Here is a 22,965-nt window from a genome sequence, read left to right on the forward strand (position 1 = left end):
GGTTTGACTGTCATTGGTGATGCGGAACAATTGTAGGCTCATTAAAGGCAGCAGGTGAGTAGATGGGTCAGTGGCACCACCAGAGACAAAACTTGGGAAAGGCAAGGAAAGCAGTTAGGAGGATGTTACAAGAATCCAAGTATGAGATAATAACCTTGACTAAGATGGTAGCTGCAGAAATGGAAATAAAGGGCAAATACGAGACATTTTTAAGAAACAATGAACTCAGTTTGAACTTCCCAGCCTCCGCGCCCAGGCGTTACAGGTGAGTTAAGATACGGATCCACAAAGGCCTTGGGAGCTATAAGGAACACGTTACTTACCTAAGGCAATAACTTCCAGACACAAGCAGCCTTTTTTGTCTACACAATCAATCTAATATCATCACTTCCTGTGTGGGATATGACAGGAAAAATTCTGAACTAAAGTGCTTAGTGCCAGCCCGGATATAAGGAAAGAAAGGAAGAAAGAGTTAAAAATGACTACAACGCTTTCATTCTTCAAGACAAGCTGGGTGGTGCTGATGGAAGCCACGTAGGTAGGGAAGGGACTTGCTTTAGAGAATTTTGTTTTGGATAGCTCAGGTGCTGTGCGTAGGAAATATTCACGTGAATAGGTCATTGGGAAAACAGGATTAGAACAAAGATGAGACACTTCCTAGAGGCAGAGATTATTTGCATTAGTAATGGAACACAGTCAACTGCATTTGGTTAAAACCCTACTCAGAGGATATAAATTAATGATTTAATATCAACCTGTCTTTATCTCCTTTGTCTTTAGGTCTGATCTATTAATTCTTTCCATCTTCATCTTAGCCAAAGATATGGAAGCATTCTGATATTTACAAATCATACAAATATGGGAGGAATAGCTAAAATGTTGGTGGATACCATCAAGATTCAGAATGATTTGTTGACGCTAAGTTAAGAAGATACAAATAAACAAGTACACCCAACAATGCAAATGGACGTGACACCGCACAGCTGTAATATATACATTTACATAAGTTTTAAGAAAGTCTGAAAAGGAAAAAGAGAATGCTATGTCCTTTGCTAGTGCCATTTTCGCTTCTTCCTTTGGATCTCTCTTAAATGATTCACTTTTAACTTGACAAAAATCATAATATTTAATTAAGCCAAGATCAGTGTGTTTGCATTACTTTTGTGGACCAGCCTACCTGCCAACTGAAGAAGGGACAATAAAGAGTGGCTATTGTGTCAGGAGAAAGCTGGATGAGGACAATGAAGTCTCTGTGTCAAACACAGAAGTGTTACCACAGGGCAGGGAGGGAAAAAAAGGAACTCTCCAGCCCTCTAAGCATCCGTGTGTGATTTCTCCAACAGCCTCCATCAGATCAGCACAAAGTGGATCTAGTGGCTTCTCCAGAATAATTAAACAAATGAAAATGAAGTAGCAATGTTTAGAAAGTTTTTTAAGCGCATAGGAAAGGTGGGAGGGTATCAGAATGCGGCTTTAAGTTTATTTACCAGCTCGGCTTTCAAACCACTTCTTCTCTAACAGGTGAAAACCACTTTGCTGTGTGTTGGATTGCGCTGAAGATTTCTGCACATGCCACCATGCCTTACTGGTCAGCCCAGGTTGCTTGCAGAGCCTTGGGCGGAAATGGAGCACTCTAAATGAAGTGTCACCACCCCGGGGTCTCCCAGACTTGTTGGGGGAGATGGGGTAGAAGGGGACATGAGCCTCAGGCTCACTCCCAGGCTTTGGAGCTACGTGCATTCCCTCCAATTTCCCACTGACTTCCACCTCCTTCTCTTTCCACTTCCCCTTTTCTCTTGTTCCGCAAAGAGTGGTGGAGAGGTGGTAAGAAGGGAGGGAGATAAGGTCCAGGTTAAGCAAGGAGGGTGTGGCTCCACTTTATTTATTTATTTATTTATTTATTTATTCATTCATTCATTCATTCATTCATTCATTCATTCATCTCCTCATTTTTAAGGGTGGCTCTGTGCAGGCCAAGGAACAGGTTGAGTTGAATGTGCCCTGCACAACCCTAGGGGGCGCCATTCCCAGTGTGGCATAAAATGCAGAACACTTCCCAGTGAGAAACTACCGTGTTTGAAAAATAGGTGCTTTGGAAAGGAGCCTTATCGTTTTGACTTGTCTGAATTGTTCCTGCTACACTTAATTGCTAGAGGGCGCCTATTTATAACCACATTCAGAGAATTTAAAGTGCAATTCTCTTGTATATTTACATTAAGGCCCAAAGGGAAGTTTTTATCAGGCCAAGAATTTTGCATTATGTTCCTCTCTTGGACGTATTTCTCCCCTTCTCTCTCCCCCGCCCCGTTTTCTGTTATCCTGAGGATATGCTGCTAAGAGCCTTCTGAACTCTTACATGTTGTTTCATAATCCAGCAAGTGTTAAATCAATTCACTGTTGTTTTTTTCCCCAACTCTGGTTGAAATAATCCCACTCTCCTAGGTGGGCCCGAGGTTTTTCTTTTCAACGTGTTTCAACAATTTTCTTAAAGTCATCAAATGCTGAAATCCAGAGTTAATTTTTTTAAAAAAATTTAATTTTTAAAAAGTGTATGTGTGTGCATGAATTGAAGGAGGTCCTTCTAAATTTCAAAGGAATGTTTTCCCAACTCAAAGTGAGCCATATGGTCATAACTGTAAATGTCTACACTAGTAAAGAAGAGGTTAATGAACATTTGTCAGTGTTTGTGTGTGCGTCTGTGGGTGGGTGAGGCAGAGCACATAGAGAACGGAATTTATCAGGTTTGTTTCTCTGAGAAAGAAGCGAGAATAAGATGACGGTTAGTTAGATGGGTTATTCCTGTGAATTTCTGAATGGGTTCTAGCTGAGAATTCACTATTGTCTCACATGACCCAACAGCCCCTTAGAAGAGAGGGCAGAGCAGGAAGTCGCATTTAGGGGCGCCTGAGAGAAGAGGCTTCTTGGATTGGGATGTCTGGGCAGGATGAGGAGGGACAGGCTTCTGGACAGCTTGACAAGCAGAGCTATTAGCGACTAGAAGACCTTTCTTCAGAGAAGACTACCTCTAAGACTTGGAGAGGGCTGTTTCATTCAGTTCTACTAGAAGTATTCTACTTCTTTAGAAATTTCAAAGCAATGCGGCGTGCCAAGGTGAGAGAGAAAATGGCTTTTCCCCCTTCCTTTCTTACCTTGTCCATGCCTAATCTAGGGAGAAAAAGAAAAGCAGTGTGCCTCTGCTTGGGGTGGTCCAGGGGATAAAAACGAGAAAGGCTCTAAATTAGGAGGTGAAGCTTAGAGGCAAGGGGAAAGGACTCCAGGGGCAAAGAGAGGCCCCAAACACAGTGTCATCTGATGAGTTCATCACTGTAACTCCTTAATCATGAAATTGTAATTTTTAAAGTCCAAGTATAAGAACTATCTTTTCCCTTGTGTGATAACTAACAAATGCATGGGCATATATTATACAACAAAGATAATTATAGGATTACAAATCAGCTTGGGACTATTGCCTGCCAATTTCATTTTTTTATCATAATGGTAACTTCAAATGATTAGCCAATTTTTTCACATCAATATCCTAACCCCTCTGAGCGCCTATCACACAACTCTTTCCGAGAGGAAATGAAAATATATCCTCCCACGAGAGCTCCAAATTATACTGTCCACACACTCTTTCACGTGGTTCCTCTCTTATGTCACCCAGGCAATTGTTCTGAGAGTTGAAAGTGGCTTTCGTAGTAAAAAAAATATAAGTTCAAAGTCCACAGATAGAGAAAAGGGTAGACAACCTAGAGTATATCTAGACAATGGAGTATTATTCAGTTATTAAAAATATGCTATGAATTCAGATAAACTGAAGGGAAAAGATGGTCAGAGTAGTGGGACAAGGGACAGAATGGAGACATTGTCACCCCATTCAAGGCAGAGTAACAGAGCTTTAGAGCCTGGACCTCCGAGCCAGACGGCCTGGGTCTACATTAACTGTGAGAGCTCAGCCAAGTTACTTCTCTGAGCCTCAATATCCTCATCTGAAAATGGGAATGAGGATGAGAATAGTACCTACCTCATAGAGTTGTGTCAATGTGGGACAAGGCCTATGTTGTCTTAAAGTTAGACAAAGTAAGTCTTAAAGTTTAAATGCGCCCCAGAAAGATGGCTTTCAAAAATGTTCACTATCCTGCCTAATGAATTATAGTTCCCAGACACTGGTTTTTGAAATATGTAAAAGATTTTCTATTTTGTGTGTTTTTATTTGGCTCTGCACAACTGATAATATTTTCAACATCATTACATAGCATATGCATGAAAAATTTATCCCCACATAATTTTGACACATGATGAAATCTTGAGTTTGTATTTGCAAATGGAGTCCAATATTCTATTTGCCTTAAGCTCTTATTCTAAGATTATCAGTTAGTTTCAAAAGGGCTAAATGGTCTTAGTTTTGGCTCAATTCAACAAACTGGCTTCATGTCTCTAGGTCAGTATCCCAAATGATATGAACTATGATTTAAGAGGAAAACTCTCCCCAAATAAAGGAATAAAAACATTGCTTTTATAAACTATCATTTAATATTTAATATTAAATAATTATTAATAATTAATTTAATATCACTGGACATTTCTTACCCGAGAAATATATTTATAGGCATTTTAAAAATATGTCAACTGTGATATTTTACTATCTTTTAATATATTACATGGGGGAAATAAACATCCCCATGGTTAATTTTAGCAAACGTCATTTACCAAACATTTATTGAGTATCTAGTATATGCCAGGAAAAGCTTGGACTTATAAACATGTGAAAGTTGAATTGGCAATATTTCCTTTTCTAAGCTCTGGGTGCACTTTCCTGTATTTTTCCTGAGAGCCTGTTTTCCTTTACTGAGGTTTTGGGGATTTGGTCCAGCAGCTTGGAAGTCAAAGCAAGCCTCTTTGGTAGCTCATGTGTAACAAGAGGAAAATGATTCCTATTTAAGGGAGTCTCCACTCTCTGGACACTCTCTGGGTGGGTCAGGAGTCCGGTGGAAGCATTCCACAACAATCATTCACTTTCCCAAACTCAAAGCTTCCTATTCAAGTTCCCTGCTTTTTTTTGTTCCTTCTTCCACATTGTCCCAAGAAACCTTGGATGCTTCTATGCATTATTGGAAAGTATGCTATTGGTATTTTTTTAGTAAGAAACTTGAGCCCCTCAAAATGGTTTTGAAGGGAATCAAAAGCTTTCTGATTTTAAATGAAGGTTGTGAAAGCATTTACATTTGAGGTTTGAGCGTTTTAAATAAGACAAATAAAATGGCCAATATTCTGTGAGCTCCTATTCTGTGGTAGGCTCAGTACCAGGTGCTTCTGCACCGTTGGCTCGTTTGATCATCGGCACCCAGAGGGGAGAGGTTGTCATTGCCCCCATGTTACAGAGGGGGAGACAGCTTGCCGAAGGTGACGCAGGTAGCAAAGGGTAGAACTTGGACTTACAAACAAGAGTGTCTGGCTCTGGAGACTGTTTACATCCATTGTGCTAATCCATCAGACAGCTGATTCCAGGAGTCTGTGTACGGAACACTGACTACTTGGTAGGAGGGTGAAAGAGATGTGATCTGGTAAAGAAGTCGGAATCTGATCGAGCCCTCATCACTCATTATTTTTGCCTTTTCCTCTATATTCCTGATCCTACAGAGATAAGATATTAGGGTATAAACAAGATATTAGAGCCAAAGAACCACTTGAGATGGATTAAAATCATCTGATTTTAAACTGCAACAATTTAGAACATGTCAGTGTTGAGAAAGTGTATAGCGTTTTGAAGTGATTTATCTTAAAGAGTTCTGCATTCTACACAGGCAGTAAGGAGGTCCTAAAACTGTCAATATTTAAGATGGAACTTCAAAAAAGAAGTGTGTGGAAGCTTTGCTTTGATACCCCAAACGCTGTGAGCTTTGAGACCCACCTGACTGGGCAGATCCGCCAACATTCTCAGAAACCGACTGACTTTTTTTGGCTTCTCTGATTGTTGTTTGTGCCACGCGCACAACTCAACACATTCAGCTTCTAGAGTCTCCTGTCGTCCTTAATTTAGATAATATTAAAAGTTGCTGTGACTAAATACAAAACAAGTTAGCCGCAGTAGCTAAGGGGTGACATAAGCTACAAGTAACCAGTGTGTTCTCAAAAAAGGCAGAATTAACAAATTTCGTAGAGGTCAAACAAGTAGGTTGGCAGAATGGTCATGGATTCCTCATTACTTTTAGAGGAATGTGGCATTTCTGACTCTAAGTCTCAAAGATGCTATTATGAAAGTGAACTTTAAAATGTGTGGACACAATCAGGTTGCTGAGGGGACTGTAATCAGTTGTTTTTCCCAGAGAGGAGTCAACGTCTGCTGGTGGGAGACAGGGGGAGAGGGGTTACTAGGACATTTAGCTGTTATTCTTCATTTTTCAGAGGACTACAAGTGAAGAAAAGAGACTTGCATGTTGAAAAAGAAGTTTGAAAGTGGAATTAATCTATTTGACCACTATTAAGTTTCTGGCACAAACCAGGCACTGGTTTAGGGGCTTTTAAAGCAGATGCCAGTTGGACAAGGATCTGCATTCAGGGACTGCTATTCTGGTTGGCAGAGAGAGATCAGAGTTAAAAAAAAAAAATCCTGGTAATGCTGGGAATACTATGGCACAGTGAGGATACTGAATTCCATCCCTACCCCTTTTTTGGGGTTATTTTCTTTTTTCTTTTTCTTTTTTTGTTAACAGAGGTACCCAGGACCTCTGGCATGCTTGTTAACAGAGGTACTGAGCATTAAACCCAGGACTTCGTGCATGCTAAGCATGTGCTCTACCCCTGAGCTATACCCTCCCTCCCACCCTGGATACCCAGTTCTTTGTGGGGAGACCAGGCCTTAGGAGTCGGAAAAGCCTCCTTAGAAAAAGTGAGCCTTAAGCTAACTGTTGGAATGTGACTGCTTCCCAGGTGGACAAGGTATTCTAAATATTTTAAATATTCCCCTTAGAGTGAACAAAGATAGTGTTGGTGACATAGTCTAGCACGATATTGCCAATGTGGTAGCCACTAGTCATGTGACTTTGTTTAGGTTTATGTTAATCAAAACTAAAACAAAATTTAAAATTTAGTTCTTTAGTTTCTCTAGTCACATTTTAAGCACTCAGTAGCCAAGGTGGCTAGAGGCTATCACCCTGGACAGCGCAGGCACATAGCATCTCCATCATGGCAGAAATTTCTGGTGTTCAGTGCTGGGAAACTGCAAGCAGACAGTACTGCTAGAGCGTGAGTTTTAAGGAGTGTGTGGCTAGAGCTAAGGGTGAGCTGGAAGTAGAGGTTGCAGCCAAAGAATGGAGGTCTTCCACATCATACCACAGAGTTCAGACTTTATCCACTAGGCCAGGCATGAGCAAACTTTTTCTGTAAAGGGACTGATTGTAAATATTTTTGGCACTTGGAACCACATGGTACTTGCTGAAACCATACAACTCTACTGTTGTAGCCTGAGATCAACCACAAACAACACATAAATGAATGAGGGTGACTATGTTTTGGTAATACTTTACTTGTGAAAACTGACAGTGGGCTGAATTCAGCCCACAGACCAGTTTTCTGACCCCTGCACTAGGCCACTCGGAGCACCCTGAAGGGTTTGAAGCCAGAAACCTGCATAATTAGATGTGTGCTTTAGAAAGACCATTCTAGGAGGAGACTAAAGATTGATTTAAGGAGTGTGAGATGCAAGACTCTAATAGTCTGCTCAAAGAGGATAAGGGCCTGAATTCTGAATGAAGCCTGTTGGATATGGTTGGAGACAAGGGAATGTGGATGTGCTTTTAAGTCAGGTGGTAGGGAGGAATATAAAACAACATAGAAAGCTTGGGTGACGACCGGGTAGATGGTGGTGACCCTATCTTGGCTGCACCAGGTTATATGATATATAGGAAGAAGAAAAGATTTGGGGAAGGATGACTTCAGTTTGGGTCAAGTGGCATTTGAGATGCCACATATGTGAGTCATTACCAGAGGGTCATAGCTGAAGCCTGAAGAGTGACAGAGAGTACCCAGGGAGGACAGGCAGAGTGAGAGGGAGGCAAGCGATGGTGCCTTGAGTATTAACAAAATGGAAGGCATGGGCTCAAAGGGAACTGAGAAGGAGTTGTTACAGGAAAAGGAAGGAAAACCAGGGAAGGATGATGTCACAGAAGTCAAGGGAAGGCTTTCAAGTCCTATTGAGAAGACTAAAAAGATTCCATTAAGTTTGGCAATAACAAGGCATTTTTGGAATGTTTTCCAGAGTAGATTTCATAAAACAAAACTAAATGTATTACTACCAAAGTATCAGGACTCTCCTTTTTAAAAATATGCTTAAGTGGAGTGATAGCTATGACTTTTCATGTCCTTGGGTTTTTTTTGTGTGTGTATGTTACGTGTTAAGATTGCTTAAAAGCAGGAGACAATTAGGGTCCTTCGAATCTGCCTTTGTAAATTATATGGTCCAGCAATCACTCTATTTGTCGGGGTGAAGGGTAGGTGAGCTTTTATCCAGTCTTTCATGAGGTGATCTCTGCAAACCTCTTGGATGAGCTTCATGCTGTCAGTGTTGGAAAGTGTCTGGATAACCTCTTAAAATGTAATGTATTCTGATTTTAGGGTATGGATTACTTAACACAAGGGACCCTGGAGTTTTATGCAATAACCACCCTGGAGGCATATAAATGTTTTATCCTGAAGCCACTTCAATAAAAAAATAAATAAATAAATAAACAGTAACAGCTTTAAGATAGAATCATATGATTTGGGAGTGTTCCGTTTCACAATTTAATGGTCAAAGGATTAGTCACCCTTTCAATGGAGGAGTTTCAAGTGATTATTTATAGCCACCTTTGAAGAGGTTTATATTAGGAAAATATTCTACATTCCGAATGGATGAATATAACTCACTCAAAATTTGCATGATTTGTTGTTTAAAATTTTGTCTTAAAATATGGAAAAACTGACAAAAACATGCTTGTGGCTTTGAAGAGTATTTCACGAGAGAAGAAGAATTGGTATTTGTTCCTGAAGGAATTACTTTAGCAGAACGTGGAAATCTAAGGAACACACATTTCTGAACACTTCAAACTACAGTTACCTCTCTAAACCCTGTGAAGGAAAAAGTGAGGTTGAATGACAATAACACAACAGCAATAATAATAACAACAAAAATAAAAGTAAGAGCTCCTTTATCCCCAGCGACCAATTGGCTCACTAGGTCAGACTAGAATACAGTGTTAACCAGCACGAGAATTTTACTGAGGGATGACTGTGCTTCTGCAGGGGCTGCTCTCCACTCTTTGGCCAGACTCTGCCCTGACCTGAAAAGTCCTCCTGAGACTGTCTCGGGCCACCTGAGTAGGTGGGAACATCTCTAAAGTGTGAAGTATGGAAAGTAAATTGAGCTTTACACAGAGCTATACTAAAAAGGAAACCTGGATACAATCTACACTAGTCTTTTTTTTTTTTTTTTTTGACATTAGAAGAGTGATGATGTGACGATCAGAATCACAACAATAGTGTCTGAAGAACTTAAAAATTATAAACTTTACTTAGAAAAATACATGGGTAAAAACATCAACGACTATTGTGAAAAAGAGGAGTAATGATGGAAGGGATGAGGGAGATTAGCCCTATTAGATACTGGAATATGTTCTAAAATAATAATGGAAAAGATATGGTGATATAAAAATAAGATATAGATGGTTCAAAAGAGAACCATAATATATAATAATCTAAAAACAATAAAAATGAGAGAGGAGACTACCCAAATAGACATCATTTTAACTTCACATTGAACTCCTTCCAGAAGTCAAAGTAAATTCCAAATAGACTATAAAATTAAGGAGAAAAATCAGCAGAGTATGAACTACAGTGGTTATCCCAAAAGGTGCTGATTTTTAAAGAGTTTACAACAGAGAAGACCAACTCATATAAGAACCTGTCACACAACAGCAGACAACAGTGATAAAATAAATGGAAAGCAAATGCACTTTGCAAAAATAATTGCACAAATGAGGTCAAAATTTAATATATTCTAAATTAAGAATTTAAATATGAGATTATCATTAAGTGTCAATAGATATCTCTCCACCCCCACACGTCTATACATCCCATGTGAGAGGTAATTCAAATATTATCCTAATGTAACTGAAAGTGTTCAATTTAACAGTAATTAAATAAAGTTTATTTAAAATGGCTCTTGAATGTTATTTTTATTAATTAAGTAATTAAGCTGAAAAATGAAAACTCTCATTCTATCAGTGTATATATCCATAAAATAATAACAAATTTCATTTTTTAATCACCTCTAGGACTCTAAGGAAATCATCCAAATTAAGAAAACAACCATCAATTAAACATATGAAAATGTTTATTGCCAATTTTTCTAATTGGAAAAATCCAAGCAGCAGCCAAAATATCTAACTTCATGGAATGTGTTATAATCATTAAAAGGATTATAAACAGCAGGTAACAATGTAGAAGAATGTTTATGAATTGACCTTAAGTGAAAAAAAGTGCTATGAAAATTACGTTTTAAAAAACCTATAAATATATATATATATGTAGATGAAGATTGAAAGGTCATATAAGAGAAATAGCTATGACAGTGAACTGTTTTTCTTTTCAGATTTCCTTTAATGTATTTTGAATAAAAGACACAAAAAGAAGAAAATTCTGCTGTGCACTAGAGAACAGGCAAGCAAGTAGAAATCAACCAACATAAATTCATTCTGATTTTTTAATAAGAGATCAAAGCATAGATCTTAAGAGAAAAGCTCAATAGCATCAATTTAGCACCGTTAACTAGTAATCTGATACTAACCTAGTAATACCCACTTGGAGAGATAGAGACAGACTCACACCAAGTTTATGAGACAGCAAATGCCCATCGTGCCCCACTTCTAGGCTACTATGGTGCCTGTCTTTGTAGCCTAGAAAATCAGCCCAGGGAATGGTTTAGGCACAGGGTCTGAGGCCAGTCTGGGTTTGGATCTTGGTTCTACCACTTACTTTGTGGTTGCTAATTATTTAGCCTTCTTTGGTTTCCTTATCCATAAAATGGAGTAAAATTAGAGTATCTCCCAGGGTGGTGAGAATTTAATGAATTGATATTTATTAACACAACAGTGTCTGGCTTATAGGAAGGACTGAGTAAAATGTTAGCCATTGTTATAATATTCCTTATCCCTCAAATAAAAAGTCTGAAAAGTGATTCAAACCTTGATAGAGTTCAAGACAGTGAAGGAGGAAGAAACAATCCATTTTTCTAGTCCTGAAGAAAAGTACACTTTTTATTGCCCAAATAATCTAGTCTATTAATTTATTCTTTGAAAGTCCCTGAAAAATTTAAATGGGAGTAAGATAGTTCTATAAAATGAGGAAATCATTTATAAAATTTACAGTGCAAAAAGTTGAACTCATGGAAGATCTTTGAAGTAAATGTATTTAAGATAACTCTCAAATATGAGTAAAGAATACTTTCTTTTGTTCTCAAACAATCAAAATCTAGTTTTATTTCCATGAAATAAAAATATCCTTAAACACTGCCATTACCCATCTAGGGAGCCCGAACCTTCCCTGCTTCTCCCAGACTGCGCTAATCACTCATTATGAATCCTTGGGAAATGTCAACGACAAAATCCAAGATAAAACGATATTTTCTGAAATAAGAACTCTGTTATAATCTTTGTGTTTCCCATAATTTAGCAGAAATGGACTGGCGTTTCTGTCTCAAGCGAGCACTTTGTTTTAAACTATGTAGTTACCAATTAAATCAGGAGGGCAGTTTGCCTTGATTAGATTAGGCTATTTTAAAATTATGAGTCTGATAGCAAACATGCATTGGCATCTTGGGGTATGCAAGTTAGCATGGTGGAATGCAAAATAATTCAGGGGTTGGAGAGGGGGAAATGCATTTGAATGCTAAAGGTGCTTGATGAGAATTTCGAGGCATTGATTGACAAGACAATTGCTGAAAACAGGACTTGGCCAGTCAAAGGGGATTAAGAGTGGGGCAAGAGGGAAAAGTGGAATGTTTCTTGGAGGAAGAAAGTTGGAGTCATGCATTAAAGGAAGGGTCAGAGCTGGCTGGGCAGAGCGGAAAATGGAGACGTAGCAAAAGTATAGTGAAAAGAGACACACACGGAAGCTCTTACACTCTCTCTAGTGATATGTCTAGAAAAATATACTAAAATGCTAACTGTTTTCTTCAGATGGTAGGATTTTTACATTCTCTACATTTTCCTGTATTTTTGGAAAACATCCATCATCATCATGCATCCCATTTTTATAAGAGGGGAAATGACAAAGCTATAGACATTTAGAGGGAAAAATATTTTTTGCCAATATCTCAGTGGAAAAATGGAAGCTGTATAAATAAACGCACTGGTTAAGAATATAGAAAATGGAGTATTATACTCAAATCCCCAGCTCTGTCTGTCCAGTCTATTTGACACAAACTTTTCACCCCACTTTTTATTATGAAAAATTGCAAGCATATCCAAAAGTTGAAATTGAGAGTGAACCCAAAATACATTCCCCTCAGATTCTACTATTGCTAGCATTTTGCTATTCTTCCTTTTGCTTTATATCTATGCATTTACCCACATGCCTTTGTTTTCTGATGCACTGCAAAGTGAGCTGCAGACACCAATATCTTATTTGATATTAAATTTTAACACTCGCCAAGTCCCTTTGTACACACACACTAGTCCAGAACCTTCCAGCAGGTTGTTATGCACTAAAGTCTGATCTCATTTTCCATATCTGAACACTGCTTCCAATCCAAACATGTCTCAAATCAGCTGCCTAACCAGAAGGCAGTTTATGAAAGCTTACCCTGTTTCTGTACACCCAGAACTGTGTAATTTATTCAACTCATAGGATGTAAAAGCCAGAAAGGAAAACCTATCTGATCTGGGGTCACCAGCTTCAATGTTTCCAGGAAACAAGCAGGCTGCATAAAAAGTGGGCATCTCCTGTAAGATAATCCGGTGGGTCTAATAGCAGAGACTGACCTGGCTCCGTGTGGGGAGGCAACAAGGAAGAGCAGAAGGACCCAGGGAACTTGAGAAAACAGAACTGACAGTCAGGGCAAGGCTTCCAGCCCCAGCCTATGGTTCCAAGAGCCCGGCATTTTAACCACAGCTCCCTTTTTAGACAAAGTGGGTCTAGGACACTTAAAGGCACACACTTATTAGGATAACTAAAGAGTACACTGTTAAATAGAATCTTTAATTAAAAGTATTTATGGATGCAGTATTTATAGCCTCTTAGTTAGATACAGACCTTAACAATGGAAACAGTAGCACCGATATTAAAACGCAAAGATGTGGTATGTTTTTAGTTTTTGCATGTTACTTGCCCAAGAAGGCAATAGTTCCCCACCTCTGACGGCTTGACTACCTGCCTGTAATGAACTCAAAGAAGAGAGAAACCACTTTTCTCATTGATCAAAGAGTAGATGTAGTGTCATTTCTCAGGAAGGTGCTGGCAGACTTTTGGGGGGGAGTCTAGGTGGCTTATAAATTAAATAGAAGGAGTGACAGGGGAAGGGAAGAACAGTGCGAAAAACGGGGACATGGAAGGGTCAAGATGTACAGAAATTATATCTGGCTTTTCAAGCCCATTAGCCACGAAGACATGCTTATTTGGTCTACTTTCTGAGACTTCCTCTCTCTTTCCTTGCCCTGCTTTATAACAAGTTCAATCAGTATTTGCTCAGGTTGGCTAACTTTTACATCTATTGCGTATTAAAACCATCTATGCTTTGTGCATGCAGTAGCTACAGGTGGACCTGGCTTAGAAATGAGAAGTTACAACAATTCCACCCTCACAGTCTTTTCTTTGTTTGCTTAATAATCAACAACAGATAGTTTGGAAACTCCCCCCACCCCCAGCTCCACCCTCTTAGGGAATTAATTTAAACAGTGCGCATCTCAGACTTACTGTGTTGGAATAGCTTGTTCTGCTAGTAAAAATTCCACCCAACCCTGAAATGCTGTCTCATGCAGTTGTGGGTACACGTGATAAAATTAGCTTCTTTCGGGTGAATGTCCTCTTGCGGTAAAGTAAACTCAACTACTTTTCTTTCAAAATTGTAATGAATAAAGTTGCCAGTAGTTCTTTTGGACTATGTCTATACATTGACAAATCAAAATGTATTCACATAGGTTAAACATCCCAAATGTCTATCTATTAAAATGTTTTTACTAGATTTCACATGAATCCTTTCAACTAAATGTCTGTCATAGAACAAATTCAGCCGATGTTTATTTTGACTCCACTTTTTTTGATCTCTGCCAAGATTTACATAAGGATTGAATTTATTGTTGGCTTATCAGTTTATGTAGTTCAAATCTGACAACAGGCCAGTGATTCTCAGTTCTAATTTTACAATTCCTCTAGTGGTTTTAAAAGGCATATAGTTAAATTCTGAAAATTTTAATTAAAAAAGTTAATTTTTATTGAATTAATATTTTAAAGAACATATAGGATTTTGGGGAAAAAGTGAGTTCTATAAAGCAAAGGGTCCCAATGTGAAAAAAAAAAACCTAAATTCACTTTAAACTCTATTTACTAAAAGTTTATCAGTTTCCACTTAGAGTTTCCAAAACATTGGGTAAGATTTGGCATAAGTGATCATCAAAATGGGTTAAGCAGTAAATGAATAACTAAAAGCACACTTTGGATGTTTGAATCATTTGAGGAGCTGAAAAGAAAAAAGTACCTGAACCCCAGGCAGTCCAGCTGAATCAGCAACTCCGTGGGTGGTTAAACAGGCAATTCCAATGTGCTCCAGACTGGGAAACACTGATCAAAACTTCTACCTAAGCCTTAGTGCAGGGGATCTCAGACTCAAGCACACATCAGAATCACCTAGGGGTGCGTTAATACACAAGTGACTTGGGTCCCAATCCCAGAACTTCTTATTCAGTCAGTCTTGGGTGGAGTCCAAGGATTTCCATTAAGTTTCCAGTTCAAAGATGTTGATGCTCCTGGGTTATGGGCCACACTTTGAGAACTATTGTCTTTTTTTTTTTTTTTTTTTTTTTGTAGGAGGAGGTAATTAGGTTTGTTTGTTTGTTTGTTTGTTTCTATGGAGTCACTAGGATTGAACCCAGAACTTCGTGTATGCTAAGCATGTGCTCTACCACTGAGCTACACCCTCACCCCTCCCCAAGAACCACTGTCTTAATAAACTGGATAGGGATGGGGGTAGTAATAGAGACCTCCCAGTATCTCATCGACCCTAATGCTGACACATTTTTTCTACTTTGTTGATGTATCCAATGACACTGATCAAGGGTGAGGGAAGAAAAGAAGGAAAGATATGAAGCTAAAGGGAAATGAGGGAAAAGAGATAGAGAAGAGGAATCAACTTCTTCAGTAAACTAAAGTTTGTCACCCTCCCACTGACCTAACCATGTGTCAATGCTAGAACACAAGATGAGAAAATGTAAAGACAGTTACACTCAAAAAGAAATTCACCATTCTATATCAGAAACAGAATAGAAACACAAAGCTGTGAGTGAGAATGGAGGACCAGAGGGCTGGCTAGGCGAGCTGTTGGTTCAGGGTGAAGAAGTATTGGTTAGTTCAGCTCCTATAACGTAACCTGAAAACCTGAGCTAGAGAGTCACTCACCGAAACCTAGAGCAGGGACAGATAGGCTTTTCCCCATCCTTAGCACCATGAAAGGAGACCAAATGATCAGCCCTTAAGAATTACCTTGGGATAAATCAGCCTTTCTCGACTGAGGAAGAGAACACAGGAAGTGGAGGGGGGAAACACACTTTGTAATATCTTGAAATGCTTTGTGTTGTCACAATGAGGGGGGCAGGGGTGCTACCAACATCTAGTGGGTGAGGCTAGACATCCTACAATGCACCAAAGTGCTGAAGTTGAGAAATACTGGGCTAGATGCAGCAGTAGAATCAGGACCTGGGCCAAGATGCCAGTTGACTTAGTAATGAATATGCTACACGTGCGCCTGGATCAGTTGTCAATATAGACCTCCTTCTGGGCTGGAGTCCTCAGGAAGAAGGAGAGAAGGCAGGTAGAAAGAGAAAATCAAGCAATCAACCAACAAAACCTTCTCAGAATGGGTCTACCATATAAAATTCCAACATACAGACAGAAGACAATTAATAAGAAATAAAACCCAACAAAATCAGTAGTTGAAAGATGGGTTTACCTCAAATTAAATTAGAATAATAGAACCATCTGAAAATGACTAAGAATTTAGGATACATCAAGAAAAAAATAAATGAGTAATATCTGTAGGGGAGTATAAAAATATTTGAAGAAAAAAATAGGTAGACATTAGGACAGAACAGGCGGTTATCAAAATCAATTTTAAAAATTGTAAATAAAAGCTTAATCATTGAAACAGAAACTCAATATATAGGATAAAATGTGGATTGGACACAGATAGGGTGAACAACTTTTCTGGTCTGTCTGGGACTGGGAAGTTTCTGGGACATGGGACTTCAGTGCTTAAAACTGGGAAAGTGCTGGGCAAACTGAAATAGTTGGTCACCCTAGACACAGATGAAGGAAAACTTAGTGAATTGGAAGATGAAGTTGATAAACTGATTAAGAATTCATCACAGAGGCACCGAGATAAATTTGGAAGAGCAGTTAATAGACTGAGTCTATTTAGCTTTTACCTAACAGGGACTCTAGACAAAAAAGCTAGGAAGGAACAAATAGTACAGTAATAGTTTTTGAAGAAATAATGGCTGAAGATTTTACGGAATTGAAGAAAATCATTAGGCTTTACACCAGGGATTAGCAACTACAGCCTGGGGGCCAAATCCAGTCTGCCATCTGTTCTTATAAATAAAGTCTTATTGGAACACAACCACATTCATTTGTTTATGCATTGTCTATAGGTGCTTTCATGCCACAATGGAACAGCTGAACAGTTGTAGCAGAGACCACAAAAACTACAAAACCTACAATATATGCTATCAGGCTCTTTTACAGAAATGTTGTAGATCCCTGCTTTAAATTGCTATCCTGAGTACCAAACAGGATAAATAAAAATCAATTCTCATTTCTATGAGGCATAATAAAACTGCTGAACATGAAGATAAAGAAACATCTTAAAAGGAATAACAGAATTTCACCTACAGGGAATGACAATTAGACTTGCCAGCACACAATTCAGCAATAATAGAAGTCGGAAAACAATGGGGTAAGTCTGTTAAGTCTGAAAAACCAATTTATATTGTAGAGTATAATATTACTCTTCTTCTAAATGGGTACCCATCTCTGCCATTACCCTGAATGCATGAGGATTTTACCTCCCTCCATCTCTGTCCTGTTTAGCTGAGGCATGACCACGTGGCTTAACTTTTGGCTAATTAAACGTGAGTGAAAGCGGAGCACATCTCTTCCAGGCAGAAGTTTTAAGAGCTACAAATAGGGTTGGAAGGTTATTTTCAACTGGGCATTTCCACTACGTTTAGGTTCTTGTGTTTGGGAGAATAACAGAACAAATACAAAATTGTTGTAGAAATTGTCAGACAGTAGGCAAGGGCATGGATACCGGGTGAGAAGATAGATGAATCCAGAGTGGAAGAGTGATTTGTAAGAAACAATGATAAACATGAAATTTTATGAAGTATATTGACTGGTATGACAGAGTTAGAATCCCAGAAGCAGAGTCACACATTTATGGGAAATGGATAAAAGAGGCATCAGAAAGCGCTAGGGGAAAAGGACAAACTAAAATAAACAGTACTTGGTATTGATTATCCACTGGGACTATATCAGATGCCTACTCACTTCACAAATATAAATAACGTCCTGATTATTAAAGACCTAAACATGAAAATCAAAAATTCCACACATTTAGAGAAAAGTTTAGGAAAATAGCTTTAATATTTAAGTGTAGGGAAGAACTTTTTAAAAAGTACTTCTAATAATAAAAGCTTATTTTGAAATTTGACAGCATTAAGATTTAAAACTTTTGTATAAAAAAGAGACACCAAAAAGTAAAGTAAAAAAAAAAGAAGTCCTAAACTTGGAGCATAAAATTTGCAATGCATGTAACTGATGTAGAATCAATGTCTAGAATATATAAGGAATTCCTATAAATCAACATGAAAAATAATTCATAAGAAAATGGATAAAACACATGAGGAGAATTTACAGAAGAAGTTACCTGAATAGTCAATAAACTTACGAAAACACACACCATCTTAGTAGTAATCAGGCAAGTTGAAGCAAAAATGAAGTAAAGTTTTGCATATGACAAATTTTCAATGCTGCCAATAAATATGACAATAACAAGTTTTAGGGATGGTGTAGAGAAATGGCAACTCTCCTACAAGGCTGGTGAGAGGTAAATTGTTACAATGATTTTAGAGAACAATTTACTAATATTCAAATAAATTTGAAGGTGTCCAGACCCTCTATGCAAAAGAACATTTATTCTAGTACTGTTCAAATTTGAAAATAATGACAACAGATTAAATGTTTGAGAACAGATGAATAAATGGCAATATAATTACGCAATTCAAAATAGGTTGAACCAGAACTACAAATATCCAAATGGATATATATTGAAAACACCCCAATATAAAGTGAAAGAACACAAATGTAGAAATCATTAAAAAAAAAAAAAACTAGGCAAAACAGAATCATATGGCGTCTTATGGATACAGGCAGATGAAATAAAAACATAAAAACACAGCTGGGAGGCGAGATGCCACTTTCAGAGCAGGTGTGCCTCTGCTGTCAGAGGGAGGGGGTGGAACTGGCAAGGACAGAAAGGGGGCTTCCAATTTGTCTTTTTTATTTTTTGAAAAGATGGCAAATGGCAATGTTACGGCAAAATGGTAACCTGTGTGAACTCTGGGTGGTGAGTTCATAAGTGCTTGTTATTTGTTTCATAACATATCATGCCGTTTTAAAAACAGAAAAACATGAGAGGAAAGAAAGTGCAGATGGAATGCATCCAAAAATTAAGGAAGTGACACTGAAGTTACCAAACGCGGAGCTGGAGCGCCACACCCATTGGCTTCAAGAGCAAGGGTGCCCCACATTCAGAGTTCGCTCAGATCTGCTAGTTATCATCTCGTTTCCCGTAAGAAAATCCAAATAATCCTGCCAACCACAGTGCCCTCGTTTATTCTGGAAGAGGATATCGGTAATTAAAGTCAAGCTCTTTTCTAAGAATCCTGGATCTGAAGACCCCGTTTGGAAACACTAGAGGGACTTGTAAATCCCACGTTTACATGGGACTGCCTTCCTTGCAGGTCCACGTGCCACCCTTCCCTCCACCGCTGTGGTATTCCTCTCCCCATGGCTCTGCAAGTCTGACCCCATCTCCTCTCCCTCTCCTGCTCTCCCCTATCGTGAGATTACAGTTCTCACCTCTGCGCTTTCCCTATTCTGGCTCAAGAGATCTCAGACTACAAACACATCCATGAACCCTTCCCCCTGTTTATTCCAGTGCCTGCAATGTACTCCCTCCCCGCACTGAGTACCTGTAGGAGTCATTGCCTCAGTCCTCATCTTCTCACTGGGAGCTGGCAAAGCAAGTAATCCTCTCCAGAACAAGAGGACAGATAACCAATCTCTAGTCATCTGGTGCTGGGGAGTGGGGGAGGAGTGTGTGGGATAGAAAGTCGACTCCCTTCTAGTCTCTGAGAGCCTAAGAACGCCACATGTGTAAGAACACAGCCACTTTCACAGAGAAATGACAGGAGACCGTAGAGCAGAATATTAACGCTGTAGCTCAGCTACATTACGGATTAAGCTAGTTTTTAATGGTACAACTGGGAACCTAGTCACCATTGTAAGCCAGCTTTAAATGATGACTTTCAGCTAATTTTGGGAACATCACAGGTCCCTAAGATTTGGACTGTTTGGATTTTGTTTGACTCTCAATTAAAATTAAAAAAAATTCTTTAAACAAAAGAGTTCCTTTTGTAAAATTCACTGTGGTGTCACAATGGCACTCATCAGCAGCATTACCCAATATTTGTCACTGGAGGTCTCTTCAGGGTTCCAAAGTGCTCACAAAAGGAAACCCGACTGCACGGCTGGTTCTAACACCCAACCATCTTAAGAGGCAAAGACAAAGAACGCGGCTTTTCTTTCTTTAAGGCATAGCTCTTCCTCTATTCCGAAGGCTAGAATCAGAAAAGGGAACTCCTGAAGCCACAGTCTCTCAACTGGTATAATAAAGCCTTAGCAGCTTTATTAGCAAATGGAACAATGATGAGATAAGCAAAAATTCCAAAGGCTTGGCGGACCGGTCATAAAACACCCCCACCCCTCTCCGAGCTATGTAGAGATTAGATGTTTGCTGGGAGACCAAGGAGAGTCATAAAATCTACGACTTACCATTTTTACTGAAAGGAGTTGACGTGCCTGGCACACAGCGCCCCCGAAGATGCTGTAACTCGGACAGTGAATGCGCAAGTTAGCTAAGCAGAGTGAACTTCCTTTTTTGAACCGTGTGGTCTGTCCAGTTTTCACACATTGATATATAAGGTTTATTTGCATGTTATCTCAGCCCTCAGAGCATTTGTATAACTGGCCAGGGTTCTTCAGTTTTTACACTTTAATAATATGGGAACAGCTACAGGTAAAGCTTTGAAATCTGAAAGACTGACACACAATTAAAAAAAAAAGTGCCTGAATAGTAAATTCTGTGTACCTTGTTAACCTGTTTTGTATAAAATACGTATTTGTGGATCCATCTATCTATCTATCAAGGACTCACACTAAAATGTTACAGAGTGGTTGACTTTGTGGCGGTATTATTCCAATAATTCTGTTTTGTACTTTGCTGACTTTTTTACCTTTTTTAAAAATAGTTTCTTTTCTTTTTTTTTTTAACCAGCATCTAATTTTATTTGCTTTTTGTTTGTTTGTTTTTTGGTGGGAGGGAGGTAATCAGGTTTATTTATTTTTAGAGAAGGTACTGGGGGTTGAACCCAGGACCTCCTGCATGCTGAGCATGCATTCTACCACTTGAGCAACACTTTCCCCCGCTTTTGACCTTTTTATTTTGAGTATGTAATACTTGTTAAAAAATATAATTATAATCTTAAAAAGACTAAAAGGATCATGCTAATTTTAATCAACACTTCCAAATATATTTAAACCTATCTCACTAATATTGAAATGGTGGTCATATTCATAAGCTTAACATAGGATGTTATGTATTTCATTAAAAATTTAAAGCACACGTCAGTCTGAGTTCTAATTTTTTGGTAATATTTGTTAGCATCAGATGCCTCAGCCTCTCACACTGGTGAACTAGATATTCTTCAGTTAAGGACATGATATTTGATCTGAACTAATCAGATTTCCCACCAATCTCCTGTAGTACCTGTCTGAACACATTCCAGGAAAGGGATTTATCTCTTTTATTTTGAATATATAAACTGATACTAAAGTAATTTCAAGGGCAGAAGATCACTTTGGGTCCTATTGTAAAGGAAAAGCAACTGACTCCTTCATTCTGGGTTGCAAATTTCTAGATCTTGCATGTACTACCGCGTTAACCTAGTAGAGGGACACCACATGTTCTCATTAGATGCCCTGCTAATACTAATAACTACCATGACAATAAAAATCCTTCATTAAAAAGATGTTCCCTATGATTTATTTCTTAAAGTGAAATGTTTTTCAAAATCAAGATGTATTTAGAAATATGGATAGACAGGACGAGAAAGAAAGGCAGGGCAGGGGTCATATTCCAGGAGTGGAAAGAAACCTGAGTGCCTTGAAACCTGTAAAGAGGTGTGGGGCTTAAGGATAGTCAGGAGCCAGGAGAGTAGCCAGGAACCTGAAATCGCACCGTCTTTGGCACATAATAGATACTCAGTGAATGAATGGAGGAGATCCAGGCGAGGCAAGGATGAGATCGAGGCGTGCTTTTAGACGTAAATCACTGCCGGAAGAAGACCCTCAAATGGAGACATTCTTCAGCTTAACTGGAAAGCCTCTTACCCACTGTCTGCTGGAACAATACAATTTAGGGTCTAAGGTGCAGGCTTTTAATCTGGCTGCACATTAAGAGCACCTGAAAAGCTTTTAAAAATCCCAGTTCCCAGGCTTAACCCCAGACCATTAAACACCAATTTTTAGTTTTGAAACCCAGGCATCAGTATTTTTTAAAGTTCCAAAGGTGGTTTCAAGGTGCAGGCGAGTTTGGGCTCTGAAATAAAGGAGCAAGTGACTCCTACTAGAGAGAGGACGGATCAGCCGGCAAGACTTGCCAGTACAAATAATCCTGATGCTGGGACGGCGTTTACTACTAAGTTTATCAACATATTTTCACCATGCGCTACGTAATCATTAATTATTCTTGGTCATTCTGAGATTTTTTTCTCTCTGTGCCAGTGAGTTGGACAAAAATTACACGATAAACAGAAATCTAGCAATTTCCATTAACAATGTAGCTAACTGTACAAGTCTCTGCTTAAGAGACCATTGAATTTCAATTTATTCATTTGCATTCTGTTTCAATTTGTGTTTGGTTCTAAATGCAGATTAAGGTAATTTTTAGTGATTGCTATAAATTCAGCAGTCTCTCAAAAACATATTTAAGAGAAGTATTTTGGCTAAGGAAAAACAGGCTGAAGCTCTTATCCATAGCCCGTAAGCCACCAATAAGTTTTTATTTTTAGTTTCTGGAGTATAATCATTCTACTTAAAAAATGTGTATTTCAAACATCACGTATGTGAGGACATTTCCTGTGAAGTCAATTAAGTATGTAAATCCTTGAGCAGGAAGATGAAACAGGAAATGCAAGAGAGATGACACACAATATATGATACCATCTAAAGAAGATAAAGTTATTTTTTCTTCATGATGTGGGCACTGTAATTATTCCCGCTAGCGGAAGGGAGAAGAAGTTAAGAGAACGCAAAGGTGGTTATAATTCTTCAAATCTCTTTTCATACATTTGCAATTGAGAGAACTATTTTTGTTCA

The 22,965-nt window shown here is 38.6% G+C and overlaps 1 protein-coding gene across 4 annotated transcripts in view; it reads right to left on the reverse strand.

Moving 5' to 3' along the window:
- FYB1 (FYN binding protein 1) overlaps window positions 1–22,965 on the reverse strand; it is a 143,044-nt gene that overhangs the window by 119,332 nt on the left and 747 nt on the right. Inside the window, exon 1 of one of the 4 annotated variants that reach the window (XM_032471327.1) lies at window positions 20,362–20,477. The exons of 1 other annotated variant lie outside the window; for it this stretch is intronic. In XM_032471327.1, the coding sequence (XP_032327218.1) occupies window positions 20,362–20,364 (3 nt within the window). In that variant the 5' untranslated portion in view covers window positions 20,365–20,477. Of the gene's footprint in view, window positions 1–20,361; window positions 20,478–22,965 lie in introns of those variants that run through there. 2 more of the 4 variants (XM_014559675.2, XM_032471347.1) reach the window with 2 other exon arrangements.

The sequence above is a fragment of the Camelus ferus genome, chromosome 3 (genome assembly GCF_009834535.1).
Source record: "Camelus ferus isolate YT-003-E chromosome 3, BCGSAC_Cfer_1.0, whole genome shotgun sequence".
In the NCBI taxonomy this organism is placed as follows: Eukaryota; Metazoa; Chordata; class Mammalia; order Artiodactyla; family Camelidae; genus Camelus; species Camelus ferus.